The sequence below is a fragment of the Cajanus cajan genome, chromosome 8 (assembly GCF_000230855.2).
Source record: "Cajanus cajan strain Asha chromosome 8, NIPB_CcT2T_4, whole genome shotgun sequence".
NCBI classification, from domain to species: domain Eukaryota; kingdom Viridiplantae; phylum Streptophyta; class Magnoliopsida; order Fabales; family Fabaceae; genus Cajanus; species Cajanus cajan.
In genome coordinates this window covers 30,341,219-30,360,631 of record NC_138524.1, presented here as the reverse complement: position 1 = coordinate 30,360,631, position 19,413 = coordinate 30,341,219, and the positions used below count along the sequence as shown (strand labels likewise).

The 19,413-nt window shown below is 32.5% G+C and overlaps 4 protein-coding genes across 5 annotated transcripts in view; 2 read left to right on the top strand and 2 right to left on the bottom strand.

Annotated features, from left to right (window-relative positions):
* The window catches only part of EMB1135 (RING/FYVE/PHD zinc finger superfamily protein), a 34,089-nt gene extending 28,103 nt beyond the window's left edge, over positions 1–5,986 (top strand). The window contains exons 28-32 of the mRNA XM_083062281.1: positions 3,090–3,143; positions 3,228–3,330; positions 3,950–4,078; positions 4,558–4,669; positions 5,554–5,986. Of these exons, the coding sequence (XP_082918407.1) occupies positions 3,090–3,143; positions 3,228–3,330; positions 3,950–4,078; positions 4,558–4,669; positions 5,554–5,585 (430 nt within the window). The 3' untranslated portion in view covers positions 5,586–5,986. The remainder of the gene's footprint in view (positions 1–3,089; positions 3,144–3,227; positions 3,331–3,949; positions 4,079–4,557; positions 4,670–5,553) is intronic.
* Positions 5,911–7,921, bottom strand: LOC109789350 (metacaspase-5). The gene is made up of 2 exons (XM_020348274.3): positions 7,486–7,921; positions 5,911–6,969 (listed from the first exon to the last, which is right to left on the bottom strand). Exons 1-2 carry the CDS (start codon positions 7,829–7,831, stop codon positions 6,062–6,064), a joined length of 1,254 nt encoding a protein of 417 aa, XP_020203863.2. The 5' UTR covers positions 7,832–7,921; the 3' UTR covers positions 5,911–6,061.
* A 5,438-nt stretch (positions 7,922–13,359) lies between these two features.
* LOC109789349 (metacaspase-4) lies at positions 13,360–16,612 on the bottom strand. 2 transcript variants are annotated; one of them, XM_020348273.3, is made up of 3 exons: positions 16,175–16,612; positions 13,658–14,598; positions 13,360–13,576 (listed from the first exon to the last, which is right to left on the bottom strand). In XM_020348273.3, the coding sequence occupies exons 1-2, from the start codon at positions 16,518–16,520 to the stop codon at positions 13,697–13,699; spliced, it is 1,248 nt and encodes a 415-aa protein (XP_020203862.2). In that variant the 5' UTR covers positions 16,521–16,612; the 3' UTR covers positions 13,360–13,576; positions 13,658–13,696. The 2 variants fall into 2 exon arrangements, with proteins under 2 accessions (XP_020203862.2, XP_020203861.2); XM_020348272.3 differs by having other exon boundaries at positions 13,360–14,598; positions 16,175–16,611.
* Positions 16,613–18,039: 1,427 nt separating this feature from the next.
* On the top strand, positions 18,040–19,125 carry LOC145950715 (uncharacterized). Its single transcript, XM_083062378.1, has 3 exons — positions 18,040–18,296; positions 18,380–18,484; positions 18,568–19,125. The coding sequence occupies exons 1-3, from the start codon at positions 18,180–18,182 to the stop codon at positions 19,096–19,098; spliced, it is 753 nt and encodes a 250-aa protein (XP_082918504.1). The 5' UTR covers positions 18,040–18,179; the 3' UTR covers positions 19,099–19,125.
* Positions 19,126–19,413: the final 288 nt, after the last annotated feature.

Sequence of the window (19,413 nt, the reverse complement as noted above, 5' to 3'; positions counted from 1 at the left end):
ATCTGACCTGTTTCCTGGGGCATTTTTATTTCTAGCAATAGAAGAGGCTGCTGATCCACTACCAGTAGAATTTGATCCACTCCCAGACATGATTATAGTAGAAATTACTATAGATAGAATCAGAAATGATAGTCGGACGGAGTTGCAATCAGAAGCAAGTTAACAATGATTCAATGAATCACAAATAAAAAAAGTAAAAATGTAAAATTTAAAATCCCTAACCTGGTGGAGACGCGGAGGAGAAGGAGGCGCAGAGGTTTCTCCGCGCGCACGAAGGAGAGGAGACTCGCGGAGGTGTGGCGGAGGTGTCGCGCGCACGAAGGAGAGGAGGCTCGCGGTGGAGTGCGCGGAGAGGAGAGGAGACTCGAGGAGGTGAGGCGCGAAGGAGGTGAGGCGCGTGGAGGTTAGGCGCGCGGAGGTGAGGTGCGCGGAGGTGAGGCGCGCGGAGGAGGTGAGGCGCGGAGGAGGTGAGGCGCGAAGGAGGTGAGGCGCGGAGGAGGTGAGGCGCGAAGGAGGATAGCCGTGGAAGAGGCATTGCGGAGGTCTGGAGTGGAGAGGAGAGTAGGAGACGAAAGTGCCCTAACCCACAACACAAAACGTGCGTTTTGTGTAAGTGAAAAAAAAAACGGTGATCTCTTAATATCGGAGGTAGTCTCGCGAGTTTACACGAGTTTACCCGAGTTCACCGAGATTGCTCCGAGTTCACTAAAAAACGAGTTTACCTCCGAGTTGTACAGGTAAGCTCTTGTAAACTCGTCTCGCGTACGAGTTTACGAGTTGTCACTAGAGATTGACAACCATGCCTATCACTAGGTGAACCAACCCAGTCAGCATCAAATAGCCAACTATCTAAGCATGTCGCCTGCCTTCATAAATGAGGCCTTTGCCTAGGGCACTCTTAATGTACTTCAATATCCGAATTACTGCATTTCAATGGTTTTTGGAAGGAGAATTCAAGAATGGACTCACCACAGTCCCTACAAATGCAATATTTGGATGAGTGACAGTGAGATAATTCAGCTTCCCAACTAACCACTAACTTCTCTTAGGATCTGATAATGGCTCCCCCTGATTGGGTAGCAATTTGGCATTAGGATCCATAGGAGTGTCCATGGGCTTGGAATTCAATAGGCCAGTTTCTTTCAGGATGTTGAGCATATTTTCTTTGAGAGATTACCAAACCATCCTTGGATTGAGCAATTTCAATACCTTGGAAATATTGAAGCTTACTGAGGCCTTTAGTTTAGAAATTGAGTGAGAGGTAATGTTTCAAGATGAGAATACCATGTTGATCACTACATGTGATGACAATATCATCCACATAGACAATGAGATATACAAGATAGAGTGGTCGACGTCAGTTAGAATCATATCAAATTGTTGCATAACAACACAAAATTGGCCAAACCAAGCCCAAAGGGATTGTTTAAGTCCATGTAGGACCTTGTGAAGTCGACACACCATAGTAGTGAACTCCCCTTGAGCAACAAAATTGGGTGGTTGCTCCATGTAAACTTCATCAAGATTGCCATGTAGGAAAGCATTTTTAATATCAGGTTGGAAGCGAAGCCAATGTCAAATGGCAACCATGGGGAATAGTAGGCTAACATAAGTCATTTTGGCCACTGGAGAGAAAGTATTAGTGTAGTCGTGCTCATAATATACATAAATAGATGATATTTTGTTTCCTCTAAATCAATATGTTCCTATGAACTACTATTGTGACTATAAATGCAAAATATCATATTCTGATTAATAAGATATACGTGCCTATAGACTGCTATTATTACATTAAAAACAGTCATAAAAAAATCTATAGCTCAAGTAAAGTTACCAAAGAAGCAAGTGCTTGTAAGGATCGAAGAGCTTAGGGGAAAAGGCAAAGGTACGAAGTGACAAGTTACTTGACACTCAATATTACAAAAGCCGTATTTGGAAGGCAGGCGAAAATGTAGTCATATACAATACACTATACTGAAGAATAAATATCACTTAATGCTAACCGAGCAATTGCGCTCATAAATACAATGAGAATGGAAAAATGTTACTGTGCAATTCATGTTTGTAGTGAGCTTTTGTATAGAAATGAAGTTATTTAGTTATTAGTCAATTTTGGGTTATGTAGAATTGTACGATTCTACCTTGCTGTATTACGTCTTAGTTTACGCTGATACTCACTCCAAAGCAGACTTGTTGGACTCGTTCAAAGTCATGGAATCATGGGAACGATGTCTTTTTCGAGTTGGTTTGTGTCACATAATGTGGGGCCAACTTTAACATTTGGGCCAAAGTTTGACATTTTTGTTTTGTTTTGGGCTATGCCCATAAAGTGTAACCCTAAACAACTAAACCTAGTGGACCCTAACAGTAAGAGTAACATGTCTAACACATTCAGTCGACAAACAAACTACTGCTCTGCTTGTATCATGAACCTTCCTTCAACCTCGAACATTTGCTACCAAAGTTGTTCTCCAGAGAATTCAAAGGCATTCTCCGACACGACCAAAGCTGTTGTGTGGTGCGACCAAACCCGCTTTTATTTTGTTCATCTAGATGAGGCTCATCTTTCTAAATGGTATATGAAGGAGAAGATGGAAAAGTTGGAAGAAATAAAGATATCTTAAGTAATTATGATTTTAATCAGGATGATCTGTTTTAGCCTTAGGGTTGGTCAATTAGAGGCCTGAACTAGGTGTTTTAACGTTTTATGTTGTTTTGTTGGTCATTTCAATTCTGTATGGGGTTTAGATTTTGACTTTATTATACTAATGATTTGTGATTATGAGTTTAAGCTTAAATTAAGTATTCCATGTGTTATGATGGCTGTTTTTTTTCTCTTATTTATACTATCTTAGATGCATATATATATATATATATATATATATATATATATATATGTATATATACATACATATATTTGGATTTTATAAATCTAGTAAAATCTTACATTTCATGTTACAATTTCACAAGTTATGATTCGGTGACCCTTTACTGAGTCAAACTAAAATCTCAATTTTGACTACTTTGGTTCTTATGGTCATTGTTCTTAATTATATGCTTATGTCAGTATTTCATTTCATTTGTTTCAGTTCTGCTTCGGGTATGTATAAGATAGTACGCCCCCCTGTTGGAGAATCAAACCGGTATGTATTTTCATGTAATCTGGCTTTGTTGATCTTTTCAGTTTAACTGTGTTTTTAACCATCATCGCCCCCTAAATAATATAGGGAGATGCCTCTGTCTGAATTAAAAGGTAAATATAGAAAAATTTCATCTTTAGAGAAGGCTCAATCTGGTTGGGAAGAGGAATATGAAGTTTCATCTAAACAGGTATATTTCTTCCTTAAGTTACTTTTCCTATTTGTAAATTTGCAAGAAAATCGATGTGATTGCAATATTGAAATCTTGAGGCTTGACAATTGACACAAATAGTCGAGGACTGGTTGTGACTGCTTAAGCAGGTTCTAGTATTATTTGAACAAAAATAAATAACACTATTTGTTACAGCCAATGGTTGTATAAATTTATAAAATGCCATTCCCCTTTTACTGTCTATCTATAAATAAAATCTACAAAGAAAAAGGCAAGGGGGCAAAGTAAACATTCACAGGAAAATGCACTAAGAACCTTGTTATTTGTACTTCCCTTGTAAGATAAACAAATAAACTATCATAAAAAAAAAAGAAGATAAACTAATGCACTATTGCCCTTTCTAATTACTGTGAAAACCTGGGACAATTGTCATGTAACTGGCCATGCACTTAATAGGTAATTATATTAGTTTTGTATTACTCCCCTGCTGTATTGTATATATCACCTATAACCTCATGGTCAGTATTGTGTAGCTATGTACGTTAGTACCTAAAAAGACATTTAGATGGAATGAGAAAATTTGTTGTCTTTGTTGACTTTGTTGTCTTACACGACTTCTTTTTACCTTTATTGGCAGTGCATGCATGGTCCCAATTGTAAGATTGGCAACTTTTGTACAGTTGGTAGAAGACTACAGGAAGTAAATGTGTTGGGTGGCCTCATCCTTCCTGTTTGGGGAGCTGTAGAAAAGGCCCTTTCTAAGCAGGTACTTGTACAGCATATAAGATTCTGGGAACCAAAACATTTTATTAATCTGATGATTTGAGCTGAATTTGGAAATGCTCAGGTTTACAGTTTGAAAATTCTAGCAATGGGCTTGGATTATGATATCACTAGTCAGTTTTCTGATTTAATATAGTATTTGTTAAGATAATTCTATAAGATATAGTTTAGATAAACTAGTATATCTAAACTATATCTTATAGAATTATCTTAACAGTATTATTTGACACAAACCCTGTCTGGGGGGTACAGTAACCTTTGAGGTTCAATAGAATTAATCTTTCATAAAAAGTTCATTTGAGTGGGATTTGTTTCCTTGTTGAATAGTTGGATCATTGTACTTCTCATGACTGCACTACTAAAGACTGATTATAAAATATCTATTTATCGGCAGTACTTTTAGAAATTGCTAAAACTATATTTTTTTAAAGAAAACTAAACTGCAAAACAAAATCTGTGCAGGCCCGCCTTAGCCATAGGAGGCTACGTGTTGTACGCATTGAAACTACTGTGGATACCCAACGTATTGTTGGGCTTCTTGTTCCTAATGCAGCAGTGGAAACTGTGCTTCAAGGTTCTCTCTCTGAAACACACATTCACATTTTTGAATATGCATTCATGATTTGCCTACATAAAAGATAGAAAATGAATATAATTGTTTGTTCAATGTGCTTGGTAAGTGATTTCTTTTTTGGACTTAGATATTGTTCCTTTCGACTACATAGGTGCAATTTTGGACTGGATTTAAGATCGAAGGACATTCACTGAATATACTGTTTATATTTTGTCTGGGCTCCTTTATATAGTTGTAAAAGAGTTGACTTCTTTTAAATGCATATAATTTGGTGTAGTCAAAGGATTTCCTTAACTGTTAAGATTGCATCAAGGGTCAACCTTGGGCACTTAACTTTTTTACCTTGATTTTGGATTTACTTACTAACAATATGCAGGTGTTAGTACCTCTGTGCTTCTTGTAGATGATTTAGTTTTGTTCAGAGAAACTTTTGGAATCACCTGTTTTTGGATTAAGATCAAGTACAATAAATATAAGTTTAGAAAAGATATGCAGTTAACAATGGCTTGGAGGTGAAAATGGGAGATCATGCTAGAGTTAGTCACACAATGTAGGTGTCTTGGATTTAACATGGAAAGTAATATACAGATAGAGATGTAAATCATAGGATCCAAGTTGGATAGATGAAATGGAGGAGTGATTTAGGTGTGTTATTTGTCATGGAAAGATGCTCCCCAGGGTTTAAAGGAAAATATTAACTTGTCGTTCAGCTAGCAATGCTCTTTGGTATTGATTGTTGAAAAGTGTCAACAAGATCATAAACAAGGTGTTGCTCTTGTTATATGAAATAATTAATAGATGAATTATCTGCATTTTAATCTCTTTATATTTTTGTCAATTATAATGAAGAAACTAACCTAATTTTATCTGAACATCGGTTGCAGGTTTAGCATGGGTTCAAGAAATTGATGATTGACATGTGATGATACGCTTTGCTCACCTTTTGTTTTTAGCAAAGTTCGAACTTAGGTGCCCTCTTTTGCAGTTGCTTGCACTAACACCAATATTTGGTGTCTTCGAATGTCAACAAGCAATTTTTTTGGAAAGGCTCGACCTTGATGCGGAATTTTTTAGAGGGGAAGGGCTTATTCTCTACGCCTCACAACACAATTGTGCAGTCTCATTTAGTTATTATTTTGTCACCCATTTTGGGATATAATTCGATTTTGTATATTTGTAAAGACGATTCACTGGAAAAGTGAAATACTAGATAGCTAGGTTGTATCACATATAGTCCAGTCTGAATCTGAATTAGTTTGTATCAGATATCATGAATGATTATTGAAATCATAGTTGAAGTAAATATTCCTTGAGCTACATTGATTGTCCAAACATAGTATTACACGAGCACACCATGCACAACACATTATTGTTTCTCTGCACCAGATGATATCAGCACACGAACAGGCCATCAACATGTTGATCACTGCAATAGAGTCCTGGTTGTTGGGTGAAACCTCCCCTCTTCAGCTTCTCTCTTGCCTTCAAAACAAGCTCTTGATTTGTGACTGCACCATCACTCTCCTTAATTATAGCCTGTATCGCATTGCTAAAAGCTCCATAGGCACTGGCAGCATTACCTGAAGGACTTGCGTCTGCAGAAGTTTGATCCGTCTGACAACCGCTCATCAGAATTCCACCTTCTGGCAGGCGGTGTGTGGTTGAACCAGCATATGCCTCATATTTATTTTCTACCTTTGTCTCCATGGCAGGTTTTGCATACCCATAATCGTTTGCATCAAGCTTTTGCTTGAGAAACTCTTGAGCAAGACTACCCACCAACCCCAATATTCCACCATGTTTTTCACTTCCACCGTCTCCATGTTGGAGTTTATTCAAGATAACCTTCATGAACTTCTTTACTTTAGGGCTAGCATCTTCCCCAAAAATATCATAAAGTGTAAGTCTCAGTTTCCCGATGTCTATATCATTTTTCCCAGTTTTCTGCTTCAGTATGTCTATGATGGTAGAAAGTGGCAATGATCTATTCTTTACATAGCCATAGTGCTCATGTGGAAGTTCAATGTCCCTATCATCAGCTTCAACGTCATTCTTGTGTCCATGATGGCGCAATGCTGAAGGGATATGAATTCCACGAGACTCGATGGCATCTTCCACAGTACGACGCAGAAAACTGGACAATCCAAACCCAGAACCAGAATGGTGCCCTTCCCCTTTTGTACTATTTCCTATCTGCTCCTTAGCCCCGTCAATTAGGCCACCACTATGGCAAGAGTCTGATACTATTGTGAGCTTGCAATCTCTAGGCACCCCTTCTACAAATTCCCTGAAATCATCATCTGTTACATTGACACAGTTTATTAGTTCCCACAAGAACAGTTTCAACGCACATACAGATTCTTCTACAGAAAAAACCAAAATACTACCTTTGAATTAAGTTTCAAGAAAACAGAATTACTCTAGTAAAAGAAAAGCATTGCAAACATCACAATTAAGGATGGATTTGGTATGATGACATTATTCGGTCTGACAAAATCATAAATCGGTATTTGTAATGAGATGAATCTTTGAAGTTCTTTTACTTCAGTTATACTCAAACTGACCAATAGAGACCAATTTTTGACTCCATTTCTTAGAAATTCCACTCAAAGTTATACCCACCCGTTACAAAAGTAACAAAAACATCATCATTTTAACAAAGTGCTTTTATTTTTAACACGTATAGCTTGGGATCCCCATCCTATAAAAAAAAATATCAAAAGAGGGAGGGGAGATCAGAACATAAAATTGAAATGGAGAATTCATCCAATCAGTGAATATCGTTTTGAAAAGCAAAAAGTGAGGTAAGATGTGACCAGTGATGAGGTTCATATCGGAAGGAACAATGCATTCATCATATCCAGTGTCATCCTCCTCTCCCGTTTCCGCAGGGAGGCGAGTGCCGTGTCCGCTGTAATGCACGAACAGAACGTCCCCTCCTCTCGCCGTCCCTATCAGCCTTGTCAACGCTGACCGAATGTTCTTCCCCGTTGGCTCCCTATACGCCTTGTCCGTGTCGATCAAAACGGTTATGTCGTTTTCCGAGAACCCGTATCGCTCCACCAGACACCGCTGCATCCTCCACACGTCGTTTACGCACCCTCTCAGCTCCGCCTTCGTTCCTGGGTAGTTGATTCCGATCAAAACCGCCTTCTTCGCCATCCCTTTCTCAACTACCAGCTTCCACTCCTTTGTTTTCTTCCTCTCTTTTACATCATATTTCACGAACACAACAGTGTTTGTTTCCGTTATTATACTACTACGTCTATATAAATATTAATTATTTTCATTATATATTTTTCTATTTTTTTTAATGTTTTTCATATATTAAAAGAATGAGACGATGATTCTAATTAATTTTAAGGATAATTTTAAAAGTAATATAAATTATTACTAAATTTAATATTATTAACTAAATTAACTAATTATAAATTAATTAAATTGGTTATATATATAAGTGCATTAACAATATTTAGAGTGCAAATTAGTTGACGTCGAATTATTTTAACTTAAAAGGACTTTTTTAGTTAAAAAAAATCTTGCAGATTTTAAAAGGCTTTGCAGGATTTTCATGACTTTTAAGACTTTACAGGATTTTACAAGATTTAAAATCAGGATTTTAATGGATTCTGTAAGACTTTTAAATCAAGATTTTAATGGATTATGTGGGATTTTGTAGAATTTTCGTGAATTTTTGACATTTGATAAGGTTTCAAAAAAAAAATTCATACATTCAAATTTAAAAAAAGTCAAAGATAAAAATAATAAAAAAACAACAATGTCTAGATAAATAATAATAATTCTCCATAATATCCTATCCTCTTAAATAACATTCACCCACATATTCATAACTATACTAGTCCTCTAAGCATTAGCGTCTTCTCGCTCTTGCTCCTGGTTTGAATAATAGGCTAAAAAATATGATCTTCATTAACTAGTAATGTTGAAGATGAAGGTTCATCCACCGCTTCAATTGGAAATTCATCAGAACGACATTTTTTTTATCTAGAAAGTTATGTAATGCTACATATACTAACACAAGTTGTACTTGTGTCTTAAATAAAAATGGAGGTGTTGACTTAAAAATTGTGAACCTTGATTTAAAAATACCAAATATTCTCTCGATTACATTCCTTAAAGACGCATGACAAAGATTGAACAATTATTTCTTATTTTTAGGGTCATTATCCTGACTTCCAAAATCTTGTAGATGATATTTTAACAGTATTTCCTTTTTTTTAAAAATAAGTTAATGAAGGCATAAACCCTAAACCCTAAAAATTAGATATTTCAATGTCTTATGTTAATTTTTTTTAAATATAAAAAAATTATAATTTCACAATATAAAAATTAAAAAAAAAATCATAGTAAAAAAAAATAAAATATTTGTTGAGTCATAAAAGGAGGAGGGATAAGAATAACAAACTCAAGGGAAGGAGAGAGGTTGCAATTTTTATGCTGAGAGAGTTCTTCCCCCAACTAAGATTCATTTTCATCTCATTCTATCACAGAAACCCTAACTCAAATTCATCTTTTATATATATATATATATATATTGTAGAGATCATTATATCAATTTCATCTTTCACCTTTTCTTTTTCTTGACATGTGTTATAAAAAAATTATCATTTAAAAGTTGAAATTTCAAGCATTTTTTTTATGTTATATAAAGGAACAATTCAACTAAATAAAATAAAATAGAGCAAGTCAATTAAAGAGAACGAACAGTAAAATAGAGCAAGTCAATGACACTATCATTTACATATCAGAGTTTCATAAAATAGGGGAATGGAATGAGAACAATACTACAATATTATATATGAACAATGAACAATAGTGCAATATTATTAACAAAGAAAAAATGGAGAAGACAGGAGCATAGAAAAAAAAAGATGAAAAACTCACTTGAAAATTCTTGAAATACTTGAAAAGTCATTTCAAACAATCCTTCAAAATCCGATGGGTTTGGATGGGATTGTTTTATGAATTTGGTATTTATAGATAGCACTAAAAAGTCTTTCAAAATCTCTCTCACACAATAATCCTTTAAAATCCTTATATTTTTTAATACCAATGGATTATTTTTAAGTTGTAAAAAATCTCAAATGAATACCAATAGATTTTAATGGATTCTTTAAAAAATCTTGAAAATCCAGATTGAATACCACTGTATTGTTTTTAAGTGACATAAAATCCTGATGAATACCAATGGACTTTTTTACTCAAAAAAAGTATTTTAAAATCATACGAAATCTTAAACCAATACACCCCCCTAAATCTATTGTTATACTTTTTTTTTAATTTCCTTACTAATCCTCCTACTTAATAAAGAAAATATTGAATGAATAAATAAAACATTTAATGTTTTGATTAAATATAATATATTTGAGATTTATCATTTAGTAAATAATATAATATTTTATAAATATTTAAAATTACTTTTAATGAGGGAGTTATTTATCATAAAAGGAAATAAAGTAATATTTTAGAGTGATTTAAAATTATTCTTAATACAGGGAGTTATTTATGTGTTCTATTCTTTTCATGTAAAAAATATTACGATATTAATAAGAATCAAAATTATTTATCCATTTCGTGACGGATCCAGAAATTTTAGATAGTGGGGGCAATACTTATTCATATATTTGTAGTATTAAAAATTTTACATATAACTTTTAAAAACATAAATATATATCATAATTATTTTTTACAAGTTTTTATATCTACGATTACAAGTAAAGATGAAAATAAATTAGGTTAGACTGAATTTTATTATAATTTAATAGGTTTGAACCTAACTTTCTTTAAAAATATATATCCTAAATATGACTTATTTATCTATCATAGACATTTTTTAAATGTTTGGTTAGAACTACAATCCTAAAGACCTACTTTATAATAATTTAACACTATTAAAAATATAAAATAAATATGTTAAATTTTATAAAAATCAAGTTTAATTTATTTATGATATAAACATATTTTTAATATCTAATATATATTTTTAGATGATAATTTATTTTAAAATATATTTTATATAACAATTCTAAATGGAACATAAACCTTTCGATTTTTCTTTTTTTAATTTTTTAATCAACATATACAATAATTAGAAAACGCAAAAGGTAAACATGCATACTGTAAATTTTATTTTTATCAAAAATTGATTTTTTTAATATATTACATTATATATGTGAGTATTAATATATATATATATATATATATATATATATATGTATGTATGTATGTATATATATATGAGTTAATCACCTATACACTGTCAGTGTAAAGTGACATGACACAATTAAAAGATATAATTGGTTGTCAATGTAAAAAAACTTTACACTATCAGTATATAGGTGATTAACTCTATATATATTATAATTAGACTTTTTAAGAAAATTGATTTGTTATTAAGAAATATTCTTTATCACATAAGAGAATTAATATCCTTTAAAAGTTTGATAAATATCAAATAAATGAATTTCTTTTCATGATAATTTAAATATATTTTATTTATTTTATTAAAATATAATTATTTTTTAAAAAATATATTATTTTTTAAATAAAAAAATATTTATGTGTGAAATAGTAGTGGGGGCAAATGCCCCCACTACTCACAATGTGGATCCGTCAATTTCACTACTAAAAAAATTGCGTTTAAAAAAATTGCGTTCATGCATTTACTTCAATTATTATCATTAGAGGAGAAGGCTAAATATTTTTAAAAGTAAAATAAATAAAAAAAACACATAATAATATGAATGGTTATTTAAAATTGGTCAATGATGATTACTAAAATTATTTTTTTCTAAGTAATTAAATATATAATTATTCATAAATTGTAAAGAAGAAAAACGGTTATAAAAGAAATACTGCTTTTATATATGAGTATAGATTATATGATGTAGACAGGGAATCGGATGAAACCCGTTCGTATTTAATTGTTTTTTCTCTGCATTGATTAGTTGTTGTGTCGTGTGTGGTGGCGTTGAATGCTTCTTCTTCTTCTTCTACATTTTTATTTTTTATTTTTTATAGTCTTGTTGTTATTTTAAACTCAAAATAATACTGGCGTGATAATAATTGAGAGTGATTTATTTTAGCACTCTCCTAACAAGTTTTCAAAATTGAATTGACTGACATAGGCTAACCACTGATCTTCGTTAGGTGACAAATAATGGTTTGAATGGAAGCTCCCCTAGTAGCTTCTTTTTAAACCAACTATTCTATTTGTTTTTAATTTTATATCCACTAGTTATATATCCACGTATATATATATATATATAAAAGAATGAATCTTTTTATTCTAGGAGTAAGTCTACATAGATTTATTCCGTTCAATAACTCATGTTTTATATCAAATTTTAACGATCTAACCATTTAATTTAAAGTTCTTAATCTATAGATCAAATTTGCAAATTTTTAGAAAATTAAAAAATTATTTGATAAAAATTTGCAAATTTGATCTGTATTAAAAACTTTAAATTGAACGGTTAGATCGTTGAAATTTAATGTAGAACATGAATTATTAAACGGAGTAAATCTCGGTAGACTTTCCTGGAGTAAAAGGATCTCTATATATATATATTATGATTGTGTTTATAGTGATTAAGAAAAAGAAAAGAAAAGACCTCCTGTCTCTTAATATTCTTAAAAATAAAAAATAATAGAGTGAATAGTTATTTAAAAAGTTCCAATTCTCTTTTATTCTTAATAATTAAGGTGTAAAAAAATTATGAAAATCAATAGCAATTACTAAAAGAAACATTTCTTTTATATATCGGTCTAGATTTTTTTTTTTTGAACACTCGCTGATTCTTCAGTGTCATTCTATTTGGTGTAATACTATGTAACGAAAATTGTCAATATCTTAGACTATATGATAACCGTATAGAAATGGTGATAAAAATTGGATGGTTAAGGACAAAAAATGAGTCTTTTGATGAGATAGTATATTAATAAAATAAATTAACAAAAAAGTTAAGTAAAATGGAAAGAATATTAGATAGTGTATTAGATTGCGATATATTTATAAAAAGAAATTAGATTGATAAAACAGTTAAACTAACAGAAATTATAAGTACGGGAACGTAAATTGAGCAAAGTAAATGACAAAGACGTATTAACTAATTAATGGAAATGCAAATTGTAGACCAGTTAAAATTAACAATGAATTTAAGAGCATTAAAGGCCCCGGAAGGAAAACAACTTGAAAAGATAAAAAAGAAGAAAAACTCTACAAGTTTCCACCATGTGCAAACTAAGTAGTGTGTGAACCTATTTGGATAGATACTAAAAAAATAGTTTTCAAAAACTTTTCTACTCAAAAATAAAAAAAAATTTAATAGAAAAACTCTTAAAAATATTTTAAAACTTATATCCAAATCAGTTCTACATTATCTTCTTGATTCGTATTCTCATTAATCAAACTTAATCTATATCCCAAAGAATGTTCTCTGAAATTGGAAGTTACCCCTATTTTTTTAGTATAGTAGTCATTAAACGAACAATATTCTTACTTTTTAATATAATAATTTTTTTTAATTTATCTCTTCATAAATTATTCAATTAGCACAATTAGAAATAATGTATTTATTAAAAAAGCAAACTATTTTATTAAAATTATATAAAAATGATGTACTTATTTTTTTAATCTATGTATGTAATCAAGATAGAAGAAGTATGAATTTCACTAAAGAAATATTATATTTCAAACGACACACAAAAAGTAACTACATATTTTATAATAAATATAAATTCACGTACATGGAATGTATTCAGAGCCGAAATCTTTGGTTTGGAATATAGCCTTGCTCTGATAATTTGGTCTCCCAGCACAATGATTATGTAGCAGCAAAGTCACCACAATGCTCTAATCAGCCAAGACACAAGAATAGTCCATACCTGATAAAACAGTATGAAAACAATAACTTGATTTTCCAAAGACATATACAGCAATACACAAGCATACTATAAACAGCACACATTATTCTCTCTTTCAAAGCATCACATGAGAACATATGATCAACACACAAAAGGAGCATCAACATGGTGATCACTGCAATAGAGTCCAGGCTTCTGAGTGAAACCCTCCCTCTTCAGCTTCTCTCTTGCCTTGGAAACAAGCTCATGGTTTGTGATTGAACCACCACTTTCCTCAATTATAGCCTGAATTGCATTGCTGAATGCCCCATAAGCACCAGAAGCATTCCCAGAAGGGCTTGCATCTGCAGAAGTTTGGTCAGTTTGGCAACCACTCATCAGAATCCCACCATCCGGAAGGGCGTGTTTGTTTGATCCAGCATATGCCTCATGTTTACTCTCTACATGTGTCTCCAGTGCAGGCTTTGCATACCCCTCATCATTCTGATCAAGCTTTTGCTTCAGAAACTCTTGGGCAAGACCACCCACTAACCCCAATATTCCACCCCCACCTTCACCACTTCCTTGTTGGAGCTTGTTTAAAATCACATTCATGAACTTCTTCACTTTAGGACTAGCATCTTCCCCAAACACATCAAAGAGGGTTGGTCTCAGTTTCCCAACATCAATGTCATCTTTCCCCGTTTTCTGCTTCAGTATATCAATCAGAGTTGAAAGGGGCAAAGACCTGTTCTTTACATAGCCATAGTCCCCATGTGGAAGTGCAATGTCCCTATCTTCATTTTCATCACCATGGTGGCGCAATGCTGAAGGGACATGGAATCCGCGAGACTCGATGGCATCTTCCACCTTCCGATGTAGAAAACTAGAAAATCCAAAGCCAGAGCCAGAGCCAGAGCCAGAATGTTCATCCTCTCCCTTTGTGCTCTCTCCTATCTGTTCCTTAGCTTCTTCAAGTAGGCCACCACTGTGGCAAGAATCAGACACAATTGTGATCCTGCATCCTCTAGGGACCCCATCAACAAATTCCCTGAAATCATCGTCTGTTTCCAAAGACACACACACATAGCTTGTTACTTCCCACAAAAAACATGCTAATGCAACAACAATGATCCATCTAAAACAAAACACCAAATTACTTGTACAATGCTTGAATTAAGTTGCTACTTGCTATCAACACCAGAACTAATGAAGCGTTTTTCCTGTGAGTTAATAGATCTGAAAATATCATGAATCTGTTTTCAACAAATTCCCTGAAATCATCACCTGTTTGCACAAACATACACAATAGTTCTAGGACTAACAGAAATTAAATTGATAGTTTATTACTCCCCACATACACAATAGTTCTACCAAAAGAACACACAAAAAATCTTCAACTACTTCTGACTTAACTCTTAAGATGCTGTGAACACCAGATTTACTTAAACAAACACAGAACAAACATCGGTCTGAAAAAAGAATCGAGGATCATTTTTGAACATCATTTCAATAATAAAACAGATCCAATTTTTTTTTCCTTTTTACTTCACTTATTACCTAAAACGGTTCCTTACACCAAATTGATAAAGACACCAAATTTTGACTCCAATTTGGGAAACTCCACAAACATAATAACCTTCCAAAATAACGTAAAAGTGTAGTAAGAGTTTAATTTTGATACACTATAAAAGGAATTATCATCATAATTAAAATTCAGTTATTTAGCACAATGACAAAAATCCTTTATACAGAGAGTAAATACAAATTACATTCTTAAGGTGAGCAAATGGTTAACGATTTAGAAATGATTAAAGATTTAGAGTTAACTAAGTAGCTGTGATCGGATAATTTAACTTGTAAATTATGCTTATGCAATAATCCTCTCCAAGTTTCAATATTATTGCTGCTTTCTAGATAATATTAGGCTGTCTCCTCATTATATAATATTTTTTTAATTTATGAACATGCTCAACACAATATCTTAAAGTTTAAAACTAACAATTAATTTGCATTCAAAGGATGTTGTTTCTACTAGACAATCATTATTTTAACAATGCGAAAATTGACCCTAGAAGTACAAGATAGACTCCACTGAACCAGAATGAGCCTTATAATTACTTGATCAATAGGTTTACTTACATATTTTTTCATCTTCTAACCCCTCCCCTAATTAAATTCATGAAATTACGAGCACCATCAACATTACTAAACGATACCAAATAATGAAATAAAAATAAAATCATCGATTTTAATCAATTTCAAAGATCAAAATCCCATATTTATAATCTCAGACCCCGACGTAAATTCAAGTTTCTAATTAGATTGATTGCTCTTCCTCAAACAATTCACGCGTGCACTATCCAGATCATGCCCACATCCCACCTCTCTCTTCATCTCAAAACACAGATCCCAAAAATACACAAACAAACAATTCATTAATTCAAAACAAAACCAGAAATAAAAAAAAATAAAAAAAAAACAGATCACAGTAACATAGTTAAAATAATGTTTTTCAGAACCACGTCCCACATCGAGAGATTAGCCATTGGTTATAGTCTTTAAAATATTGCGCTTACCATAAAGTAACGGATGAAAAAAAAGGTTAAAGAAAGAAAGTAAAAAAAAAAAGAAGCTAACCAGTGATGAGATTCATATCAGAGGGAACAATGCATTCGTCGTAGCCAGTGTCGTCGTCCTCCCCGGTCTCGGCGGGGAGGCGCGTGCCGTGGCCGCTGTAGTGCACGAACAGCACGTCACCAGGCTGCGCCGATCGGACGAGCGCGGTGAGCGCCCTGCGAATGTTCTTCCCCGTTGGCTCCTTGTACGACCTGTCCGTGTCGATCAAAACGGTGATGTCGTCTTCGGAGAACCCGTATCGCTCCACCAGACACCTCTGCATTCTCCACACGTCGTTTACGCACCCTCTCAGCTCCGCCTTCGTTCCCGGGTAGTTGATTCCGATCAAAACTGCCTTTTTCGCCATTCCACTTTCACTCTCTCTCTCTGATCTATCAACGAAGCCTGTTATATGACTCTGACTCTTTTTCTTCTTTTCTTTTTTTCATCAATAATAATCACCAAGACAAGGGTGTTTCCGGTATATCATTACGTTTCCTTTATATAGTTGACTGTGATTATGATCCATGAGGTTAGTTTCATAGACTCAATTAAGTTACATTTGATCCAAAAAAAAAAAAAAAAAAAACAAATACATCACTATTCACTACATATTTAATAAATCATCTCGTTCATACACTAATGAAGTTAATAAAGAAATTAAAAGTAAGACTTAAAAAATTAAATAATGTAAGTAAAAGGGCTAAAATATTTATATAAGATAAAGTAAATGATTTTCATCATTGAAAATATTTTCTTGGAATCATTTAAGGTTATAATGTTTTTTAAGGAGAGGTTTCTATATTCAATACATGTTTTATTTTTTGTTTATAGACATGATTAATGTAAAATCTCAAAACTACCGACAAAAGACTGATCCATGTTTATAGGAGGTAAAAACGTGTTTGAATAACATCTTTTTGCATAAAGAAAAGGAAGAAAAGTGTAATAAAAATGAAATATCAAATAATTTTTAAATTTTTTTAAAATTTATAGACTTTAATTATACATTAAGAACTTTTAATTTAACAGTTGTATCGTTAAAATTTAACATAAATCATGATTTATTGAATATAATAACTTAAGCAAGAGTTACTCTTAGAATCATTTGATCCATCCGCATATATATATATATATATATATATATCACTACAAGAAAAATACTCATTACCCACGGATTTTTTCCCACGGATAAATATCCGTGGGAAAAATGACATTACCGACGAATATTACCCACGGATTCTTTCCGTCTAAAATTTCAGATAACCTTACCGTGGGAAAATTATGATGTTTCAGACTGATATTTCCCACAGATTTATATGTCTATTTAAATCTAAGGTATTAGTTTGTTGATATGGATGTGAGTTTGTTTGTTGATTTAGGTGTTGATATTCCAATTCTTTATATTCAAAGATAACAATTAACTTCTAGTTATAATATAAAGTTATGATATTAATATCTTCAATAAAAATTAAAATTGCATTGTATATGTATTACTATTACATTAAAACAAAAAGTTATATATGTTGTTAGTTTATAATTAATAGATAATTTAATAAAGATAAATATTATCATAACAAATTTAATTTAATAAAAAAAATGTAACTTCTAGTGTTCTTTTTACAAAAATAAGCTATTATAAATTCTATAGGAGTTTGTTGATTAATTGTATTGGATTGTTGCAATGACTGATTGATTTGTATTGAATTGTATTGTATTGAATTGTATTAAACCATATAAGAGTATTTTTCATAGATTGATTTGGTCATTGAAAATATATATTATTGTTAAATACTTGCTTGTTCTCATAGATTTTCTGAGATGTTTCTTTGGTTATTAATTAATATATATGGTTGTTAATAGAGGATGGTCAAATGGAGTCCTGAGCATGAAAGTAATGTCAAAAAAAATTTCAATGCAAAAGCTTCTCATAGACTTTCTGAGATGTTTATGGATGCCCGAAAGAAAAATAAGAAACCAGATTGGATTGGAGATCGTGTGTGGAACTCTTTATTAGAACATTGGAATGTACCTACATATCGTACAAAGTGAACACAAGCACAAAAAAAATAGAGCATCTGAAAAGGGTGGAAGTATGCACACATGTGGCTCCATTAGCATGAATGAACATGCCATTCGCATGGTATGTTTATATTTTAGTCTTCATTCTTCTAATGCTTAATTTTATATGTTAAATTTTGATTTATATAATGTTTTTATTTGTAGGAAAAGGAGCTTGGTCGACCTGTACACCATGATGAACTCTTTCAGCAAACTCATATACGAAAAGACACTGGTCAGTTTGTTGATGATAGATCTAGGCGGACACATGTGAGTCTATGTTACTTATTTTATTGCTCTTTAATTTTATTAATGTTTACACTATTTTTACGTACTGTTTATGATGATAATAGGAAGATTTTGAAGCTAGATTTTCTCAAGCTATATATGAGGTTGGATCCACTGCTGGCACCTCAGAATGCACCCCTTTAGACCCTGTTGAGGAGGATAGACTTAGGAGTCAATGTTGGAATGCAACTATCGGTAAAAAATACAAGGGACGTCGTTATGGTACAGGAGATCTTTATGAGAATGAACATAGCAGCTTTGTGGGGACATCTTCAAGTCAGTCTCAGAATACACAAGAGATTTCTCAGTTGACACAACGAGTTTTAGCTAATGAGGAAGAGATGCGTCGGATGCGCTCCCAATATCAGACTGAGATTCAATCCTTGACCTCCCAGTATCAGACTCAGTTCAACACATTTCTCAATGCTGTACTCCCATTCCTACCACCTACTATGCAGACTACTCTTCAACAGCAACAACAACATCAACAACCAAACAGACACCAAGACCAACAACAAGGCAATCGGCAACCAACAGAGGATGAACAAGCTAATGACCAACATCAACAACATTCACCTGGATATTCAGATTATTAGATATATTATGTTATGTTATAATTCTATTGGTTGTACTGGATTTTATTTTTAAATTTGAACCCTAAACTTTATTTATGTATGACACTTTATTTTTTCTGAATGATTAAACTTGTTTTAATTCACATAATTATGATTCATTTAATTAAACAGGATTATTATTAATATGATTTTTAATTTATTTAAAAAAATTTAACAATACCCAAAGAATTTCCCACGGATTAAATCTGTGGGTAATCTATCATGAATAAATCCAGGGGCAATTTCCCACGGATTTAATCCGTGGGTAATTTCCCACGGACTGAATCCCTGGGTAAT

Coding starts and splice junctions, on each gene's coding strand:
- LOC109789349 (XM_020348273.3), bottom strand. CDS start 16,520: ATGGCGAAAAAGGCAGTTTTGATCGGAATCAACTACCCGGGAACGAAG. Junction 14,599..16,174: donor TGATATGAATCTCATCACTG/GTTAGCTTCTTT, acceptor CTTTGGAAACAG/ACGATGATTTCAGGGAATTT.
- LOC109789350 (XM_020348274.3), bottom strand. CDS start 7,831: ATGGCGAAGAAGGCGGTTTTGATCGGAATCAACTACCCAGGAACGAAG. Junction 6,970..7,485: donor CGATATGAACCTCATCACTG/GTCACATCTTAC, acceptor TCAATGTAACAG/ATGATGATTTCAGGGAATTT.
- LOC145950715 (XM_083062378.1), top strand. CDS start 18,180: ATGTACCTACATATCGTACAAAGTGAACACAAGCACAAAAAAAATAGA. Junction 18,297..18,379: donor ATGAACATGCCATTCGCATG/GTATGTTTATAT, acceptor TTTTATTTGTAG/GAAAAGGAGCTTGGTCGACC. Junction 18,485..18,567: donor ATAGATCTAGGCGGACACAT/GTGAGTCTATGT, acceptor TGATGATAATAG/GAAGATTTTGAAGCTAGATT.